This window comes from Gracilinanus agilis, chromosome 6, assembly GCF_016433145.1.
Source record: "Gracilinanus agilis isolate LMUSP501 chromosome 6, AgileGrace, whole genome shotgun sequence".
In the NCBI taxonomy this organism is placed as follows: Eukaryota; Metazoa; Chordata; class Mammalia; order Didelphimorphia; family Didelphidae; genus Gracilinanus; species Gracilinanus agilis.
In genome coordinates, this window is record NC_058135.1 from 237568273 (window position 1) to 237577244 (window position 8972).

The following is an 8972-nucleotide window of genomic DNA, read 5'->3' on the forward strand; positions in this document are numbered from 1 at the left end:
TATGACAGAAAAAGTATTGGAAAAGCTACAAGTGAGAAAAGTATTGTATGTCATTTTCTGGAAGGTGAGGATATACATGTAGTCCAAATTTGAGCAAGGTCTATAGAAATCAGTAGGACTTTTCTGACATTTGAAGAAAAGGACCTGCTAGAAGCAATCCTTCTAGAAAGACAAAGCAGAAATTTCATAAGCCATAAGAAAAATTGGGGAAAGAAATGAGAGTGATATAGGGAAATTATGAAAAAAGGAACAACAGCTTGGTAAGGTGGCACAAAAAAAATCCAATAAGAGAAGAACTCCTTAAAAAGCTGAATTGGTCACATGCAAAAAGAGGTACAAAGGCTTACTCATGAAACTCATGCCTTAAAAGTTAGAATTGGATGAGTAGAAGCTAATGACTCCATGAGCCATCAATAAACAATCAAAAGAAGTCAAAAGAATAAAAAAAAATAGAAGAAAATGTGAAATAACTCTTTGGAAAAACGATTGACCTAGAAAATAAATCCAGGAGAGATAGTCTAAGAATTATTGGACTACCTGAAAGCCATGATCGAAAAAAGAGCTTAGATATTATCTTTTAAGAAATCATCAAGGAAAACTTCCCTGACATTCTAGAACCAGAAGGCAAAACAGAAATTGAAAAAAATCTACCAATAACTTCCTAAAAGAGATCTCAAAAGAATAACTCCTAGTAATACTATAGTTAAACTCTCAGATCAAAGAAAAAACATTGCAAGCAGTCAAAAAGAAAGCAATTTCAATATCATGTTGCCTTATCCAGGATAATACAAGATTTAACAGCTTCTACATTAAAGGATTGATGGGCCTGGAATATGATAATCCAGAGGGCAAAAGAACTAGGATTTCAAAACATTTATATATCTGTTATCTCAATCGATCCTTATGGCAAGCCTATGACATAGATAGGACAGGGATTACTGTTGTTCTCATTTTACAGATACAATGTAATTAGCTCCTAACAAGACCCGCTAAACTGTCAGTCTACTTGAAAAACACTGAGCATCACTAAAGAAGGGATAGCTTTGGTAATTACCCAATAAAGCAGAATCATTAGATTTAAGTAGTCGACTCCCAAGCTGAGAAGAGGCACCACAGGTGACGGAGTAGGCATCTTGATATCCTAATATGCAGAACATATAAGTCAACAGTGATACATCAGGACATACACCAGTTAACCCAGCTAAAATCAATATCTAGAAGGAGAAGAAACTAAAAATCATTCTGGCCTTTGATGTCTATGCCTTAAGGAAATGCCCTAAGGAAAAAAATGACTAGAAAGTTCTGTGTTTAAAATTAAAAAAAGACACTTCAGTTAGAGTCATCTCTTTCCAAGAAGCATCTACTGTGTTGGGCCCAGGTACCCACTTACTCCTGCCTCGGTGTAGGAGGAGGAGACAGATCTGGTCACTCACCTGGAGAGAAGTGGACATCTGAGGGGCAGTTTAGGTAGCAGGTATCAACTCCACCACTCTTACTACAGCGCAATGATGCTTTAGGGGACATGTTACCAGGTGAGAATCCCTTTACTTCTAAAAAGGACAAAATACAAATGTATATGGAAACAGAAAAACACTTCCACAGTTGAAACGATGGAAGAGAAAACAAAAACATTAACAGACACATTCCACGTAGCTAATGTTCTGGTCAGGGAAGAAGAACAAGCCAGTCTTATGCTCCATTTCCAGTCCCAAGACATCAGCCCTCGGCAGGCTATTTTTCATACAGAGAAGTCTTATTGAAGTACACATCTGACAGAAATACAGAAGGGAGTATCAAAGACCCCCAAAATATCTCCTGTTTCTCAATCACTTCTAAACAATGGATGATCATATCAAGTAGAAAAGGCATGAAGGAAATATAATCCAGTCCACTCCACACAGCTGTCCAATCAAGGCACAAAAATGCTCACTACCACAGCGCCCTCTGGTTAAACAGTCAGAGATGCTCAAAACAAGAGCAGTGAGTCTTACCCACACAGTCCTTCTTGTTCCAGTGGAGCTGGTGGTCTGAGAGGCACTGGCACTCAAAACTTCCCATGGTGTTCACACAGGTCTGTTGGCAGCCTCCATTATTGATACTACACTCATTAGTGTCTGGGGAAGAAAATCACCTTTGTTGAAATGGCCTTTATATCCAAAAGACTTTCATTCAAGCTAAGAAAAATCTCCCTAAAATTGAGAACTCTCTAATAAATAGTTTCACAGCTGAAAGAACTCAGAATTTCCTTTGGTTCCATTTCATGCTGATGAAAGGAAACAAAAATGTTGGAAGTGTTAGTCATCTCACTCTTACTGAAAGCTAATAAGAATCACTGCCCTTGTAGAAGCATAGAAAATTTTCTTTCATTATGCAATATGGAGGAAACTAAAGAAGCTTCATTGTCAGACATATTTCTTTTTCACCCCATGCTATGGTCACCCCAACATGATATACCTGTCGATGTGTTTCCCTCACCTCCACAATGCGTGAAACCATACAATGTGTATCCTTTATTACAAGTACATTCAAAGGTGCCAGGATGATTGATGCATGTGTGGTCACAGGTCCTTTCAAAAGAGCATTCATCAATATCTGCAAATTTCCAAAAAAGGGTTAGCAGTGTTTTAGTCTAAAGAACTCAGTGTACCAGTTGGCTGAACCTTATTTGGGAGTACTGACAAATTCAGCAACCACTTCCCCCAGAGCAACTGATGCATCTCATCAGAAAGCCTTTATTTACTGATGTCACAAATCAGCATATATGGGATGATTGCCAACACAACCACAAAAAGTACTATGCCACAATATTAAAATTTATATTATGCAAACATTTAAAAAATATCTGCTGATAATAAAAATGAAATATCATTTCTAACAGAATTATAGAATTTTAGAGTTAAAAGGCATCTAGTCAAAACCATACCAGAAAAAAGAAATTTAAAAACAACTGGCAAGTGCTTGGTCATTCAGCTTTTGTCTGAAAACCTCCCAGTAAGACCTCCTCCCAAGTCCATCCATTTCACTTTTAGATATCTCTCAATGGTGGGAAGTTGGCCCTACCATCAAGCCTAAATTTGCCTTTCTGCAACCTTCCTTCCAGTACATTTAGTTCTACTCTCTGAGGTAAAACCAAAGATGTTTCATTCCTCATTCACATGAAATCCCTTTAAGTACTTAAAGCCAGTTATCCTGTCCCTCCTGACTCATCTCTTCATCATGTTAAACATCCCCAAGCCTCATGTGACAAAAAGGTAAAACCCTTTACCATTCTAGTTTATACAATTTATAGATAATACTTTGAGAGGAAATATGGCAAGATATATAGAGAGGAACCCTCAGAGTTAGGAAGGCATGGGTCCAAGACTCTCTGGGGCACAAGTCATTGTACGTCTCAGTGGTCTATGCAGCTCTTCTAGACTAACTTGCAGAGCAGATACAAACATGTATTGATATCAGAAGGCTCTTCATACAATGAAATCAAAGGCTTAGTCCAAATTAATAATAAACGTAATGTCTTATGTTTTCCAAGATGCTTTGCACACACTACTTTACTCAAAACATATAACAAACCTTGCCTATCAGAGGGCAGAGTCCTGAGGCAAAGGTCATTTTCCAGAGGAGGAAAGTCAGAGTTCAGGCAGCATGTTTGGGGAATGGCCAGAAAGTAAGGCAGGTAGTGCAAAATGATTATTCTCCTTTTACACATAAGAAATAAGAATCACAAAAATTACAGATCTCATTCCCTAGTCCCATAGCTGGAAAGTTCCAGAACCAAGACTTCAATGCCAGCCTATTGATTCCAAATCTAGTGTCATTTCCACTATGCCACAGCTGCCTTCTCACACACCCACAAAGAGGTACCTAGCCTTCAAAATCTTCTTGATCTCCCCATGCTAACCAGCATTTATAGCATCCAACAGCAATAACATGAGAAGTTACTTGGGGTAGTGGAAAAACCTCTGAATAGGAAATAGAGCCATCCTGTTACCACTTAGAGCCTGGGTCTTTTCATCTGTTAAATGCCAAGGTCTAAATGACATTTAAGGTCCTCTTCAGCTTTAAATCTATGGCCCTGGAAACTTGGTTGAAATCCTTGCTTTAAGACTTCCCAGTAATGTGACTAAGAGAAAAGAACTACCTTCTTCTGAGTCTTGGTTTCCTCAATGGTAAAATGAGAATAATACTTTCACTCCCTCACAAGGCTGCTGAGAGCAAAATACTTTACAAACCCTCAATATCTGATATTTAAACATATCTTAAAATTTGTAAAGTACTTTTTGTATATTCATTCATTTGATCTCAGGAGAGCCTTGTGTAGTTATCAACCTATAAAAGGTAAATTATTATTATTAACTGGTCTCAGATGCTGCTCCTGAGTCCAAATTAATCTGCAGGGCTGAATAGTCTTCAAACAATTATTTTAAATAGTAGTGTATAAAAAGGAAAAAATTATTTGAGCCAAAAAATATTTGCCCCTAAGCCACTGACCTTTCCAGGTTTAGTCTCTGACCAGGTCCAACTAGTCCAGAGTTTTCAGATTTTAATTCCCATCCTCTCCAAGAATTTGCTAACACTATCACCCTTAAATAGGGTTCCATAAGACCAGTACTCACTTAAGTCTGAAGATACAACTCTGCTTTCCAGAGAGACTTTAGGCTTGGTCCTATATGCCAGGCCCAATCTCCTCCTTCTCTAGCACTCACTAACTAGCCTGATCAAGAACCCCAATAGTTTCCCTGTCATAATTTGGCACGGTGGAAATCATGAACAAGAAACAGCATGCATGTGTCTATCTTATCACTGCTTTCTCTCCTGACCTATCTCCACATTTTCTCTAGAGGCCAAAATTTCTGCCTATCATTTCCTGGACATTCCAGTGAGTTGTAGCAATTTCTCTAAATGGAAAAGTCAAGGGGCAGCTGGGTAGCTTAGTGGATTGAGAGCCAGGCCTAGAGACGGGAGGTCCTAGGTTCAAATCCGGCCTCAGACACTTCCCAGCTGTGTGACCCTTGGCAAGTCACTTGACCCCCATTGCCTACCCTTACCACTCTTCCACCTATAAGTCAATACACAAAAGTTAAGGGTTTAAAATAAAAAAAAAAAATTTTTAAGTCAATATAACAATCCAATTTGAGATCATTCTGCTCACCAAAATCTAATCATTTTGTATTAGTTCATTCTGAGAAGCCATTTTTTTCTAAACATGAAGAGCTTCATAAGAAGCTCCATTAATCTTAATATACACACTTGGGGAAAATTAAGAGCAAAGAAAATGTGTTAAGGTAATGAATTCCCAAAGGAGATAAGGATGGGATTATGATTTCCCTGATAAAAGAAGGTCCCTGGAAAGCAAACTACTAGCTACTGAGTTACCTGAAGCACTGTTCCTCAGGCTCACAGAGCCAATGTGAATCAGGGGCAGGACTTGAATCCAAGTATTCCTGACTTCAAGGCCAACTTTCTAATCAGTATGCAACATTCTCTCTTAATTTTCTATAAAACATTTTAATTTTCCACTCCCCCCAGAAAATCTGCTAGGCATATATGTTTATGTCTGAAGCTGATTAGTACAAGATGAAATACAGCTACAATTTCTTCCTTGGTAATTAATGCCATTTTACTAATTTCATTATTCATGTCAACTTGTTGCATAGGAAACAGCCAACTGATCAGCCTTACTTTGGCTGCTTGCTAAAAATTTCGTCAATTTCTCCCCACTCCCAAAATGGTGCCATTTTCTAATTTCTTTTCAATGTTTTTATGAAGTTCAAGAAGTATTTTTTGCTTTATGTGTTCCAAAGGATTATTTAGAACAGCAAATATCCTGTCAGGTTAGTGAAAAACATGCTATTTTAGCCATCTAAAATCAAATCCACTTACTAATTTTTTAAAGCATATATTGTGCATGAAGAGCTTTTGAGTCAGTTTTGTTAATCTAATGATACATTGATCTTCTGGCAAAGATGGCTGCCTGAATTGAGACAGGTTGACTAAGTCCTATATGCCTCTATAACAGAAACCTTTAGTCTCATCCAGACTGAACAATGAGAAGCTTCAGCAATTGATATTTTTCTTTCTAGAACTGCACAAAAAATTAGCTAGAAACCCACGGGCTATAGCAAAGACCCCTTTCCACCCAACAAAGCCAGTGCCCAATGCCATTGACTCCCAGGGTGATCAGAAGCTATCAGAAATCAGAAGCTATCAGAAAGTCCTAAGGTGGAAGGCAGGATGTCCACCAGAGTGGTGTAAAACAGAATAGCATCAAAGAGTACAGTACTCAGATTCAGATGGCCCAAGGGCTCTGAAGTCCCTACCCTCTGAGCTAAGACTCCAGAGAAGGCCTTGAAGACACATCACTCTGAACATCAAAGATAAGGAAGGGTGAATCTCAGGAAGGTCAGTGAAATAAATCAGGATACTCAGGGTGAGATGAAGTAGGGCTAACTACCCCACTCAAAAGCAACCAGGAAGCAGAGCCTGGCCTTGGCACTAAGCCCTACCATAGGAATTAAAGCTGAAGAGATAAGGAAATCAAAGAAAATATCAAATAGATTATTGCATATCTAACTCCGTGACATCAGTAAGCAGAGAACTGAAAAGTGGATTTTCCACAAGTACTATGTGAATATATAGGGGGAAAAAAGAGTCAAGAGTTTAGAAATGAAATAAAATTCTAGAAGAAAGAACTGGGAAGACAATAAAGAACTCAGAAAACAAAGTAGTAAAATTTAAAAAAGAAATAGAATCTCTGAAAACTAGAATAGAACAAATAGAAACAAATCACTGCATAAGAAAGCAAGAAATACTGGGGGGGGGGAATCAAAATATTCAAAAAATAAGAAAATGTAAGATATCTACTAATAAAAATACTAAGCAGGAAAACAGGTCAAGGAGAGATCATTTAAGAATTACTGGACTCTTAGTACCCTTGACTACACAAATTATTCTTTGAAAAAAAGAGAGAAAGAAAGGACACTACCAGAATAATTTTATGAAACAAATATAGTGCTGATACCCAAAACAGGGAAGGATAAAACACAGGAAAATTATAAACCAATATTATTAATGAATAATAATTCAGAAATCTTAAACAAAATCCTATTAAACAGATTACAGTGATTTATCCAAGAAACCATTCATAATGACCAAATTAGATTTATACTAGGGATACAAGGATAGTTCAACATTAGGAAAATGATCAACATAATCACATTAAAGACAAAAACACCAAGAACAACATAATTATCCCAATAGATACAAACACATTTTTGACAAAGTACAACACTCACATATACTTTTTAAAAATCTACAAAGTATAGGCATAGAAGGACTATTTTTGTATCATAAAATGCATCTATCTAAAAATAAAAGCAAGCACCACATGCAATGAGTATACACTAAAATCTTTTCCAATAAATCCAGGAATGAAGCAAGGATGCCCTCTCTCCCTACCATTCACCTCTGAAATACTAGTAACAGCAATAAAACAAACAAATGAGCAAATTAAAGGCATAAAGAGAAATAAAGAAGAGAGAAAAGTATTACTATTCATTGATAGATGATGGTATGCTTGGAAAATCCTAAAGAGTTAACAAAAATTAATTGAAACAATAGCTTCAGCAGGTTGTAAGCTACAGAATAGACCTTCAAAAATAATGCATTTCTATATAACAAAATATAAGGCATAATAGTAGAAAGAGATAACCCATTCTAAATAACTACAAAAAACACAAATATGGAGATCAACCTTCCAAAATACACAAAAGACTCATATAAATTCAATGACAAAATTCTCTCTAAAGAAATGAACTGAAATAGCTGGTGGGACTCATGGATAAGCTGTGCCAATATAATAAAAATGACAATAGTACCAAAATCAATTTATACTTTTAATGCCAAACTAATCAAATTATCAAAGGGATGCTTTATAGAACTCAGTGAAAAATTTCATTTGGAAAAAATAGAAGATCGAGAATATCAAGGGAAATGATGAAAAAGCAAGGATGAAAGGAGAATAGCACTTGACAGACCTCAAGCTATATGAGAAAACAGCAGTCATCAGAATTATCTAGGACTAGTTAAAAAATGGAGAAGTGAATGGAACTGACTCAACAAAGGAGAATCAGAAACAAGGGAACACAATAATCCAAAGTTCAATAAAAACAGAAAACAAATTACCTAGGAAAAAAATTCCTTATTTGATAAAAAAACTTCTGGGCAAACTGGAAAGCACTTTGGCAAAAATTAAGCTTAGAATATAATCTTATAACATATTCTGCAATATTTTTAAACATTTATTAATATTCATTTTTAACATGGTTACATGATTCATGCTCCTCCTTTCCCCTTCGCCTCCTGCACTTCCCCCACCCATGGCCGATGCATATTTCCACTAGTTTTGTCATGTGTCCTTGATCAAGACCAATTACCAAATTGTTGGTAGTTGCATTGGTGTGGTAGTTTCGAGTCCACACCCTCAATCATGTCCACCCCGACCCATGCGTTCAAGTAGTTGTTTTTCTTATATGTTTCCTCTCCTGCAGTCCTTCCTCTGAATGTGGGTAGCATCTTTACCATAAATCCCTCAGAATTGTCCTGGGTCATTGCATTGCTGCTGGTAAAAGGTCCATTATATTCAATTTTATCATATTATATCAGTCTCTGTGTACAATGTTCTTCTGGCTCTGCTCCTTTCTCTCTGCATCTGTTCCTGGAGGTCTCTCCAGTTCGCCTGGAACTCCTCCAGTTTATTATTCCTTTTAGCACAATAGTATTCCATCACCCGCATATACCACAGTTTGTTCAGCCATTCCCCAATTGAAGGACATACCCTCCTTTTCCAGTTTGTTGCCACCACAAAAAGCGCAGCTATAAATATTTTCATACAAGTCTGTTTATCTATGATCTCTTTGGGGTACAAACCCAACAATGGTATGGCTGGATCAAAGGGCAGGCATTCTTTTATAGCC

At 37.0% G+C, this 8972-nt stretch overlaps 1 protein-coding gene across 1 annotated transcript in view; it reads right to left on the minus strand.

Moving 5' to 3' along the window:
• The window catches only part of SCUBE2 (signal peptide, CUB domain and EGF like domain containing 2), a 94641-nt gene that overhangs the window by 44592 nt on the left and 41077 nt on the right, over positions 1 to 8972 (minus strand). The window contains exons 9-12 of the mRNA XM_044681818.1: positions 2476 to 2592; positions 1992 to 2114; positions 1434 to 1550; positions 1055 to 1141 (exon numbers count right to left, since the gene is read on the minus strand). Of these exons, the coding sequence (XP_044537753.1) occupies positions 1055 to 1141; positions 1434 to 1550; positions 1992 to 2114; positions 2476 to 2592 (444 nt within the window). The remainder of the gene's footprint in view (positions 1 to 1054; positions 1142 to 1433; positions 1551 to 1991; positions 2115 to 2475; positions 2593 to 8972) is intronic.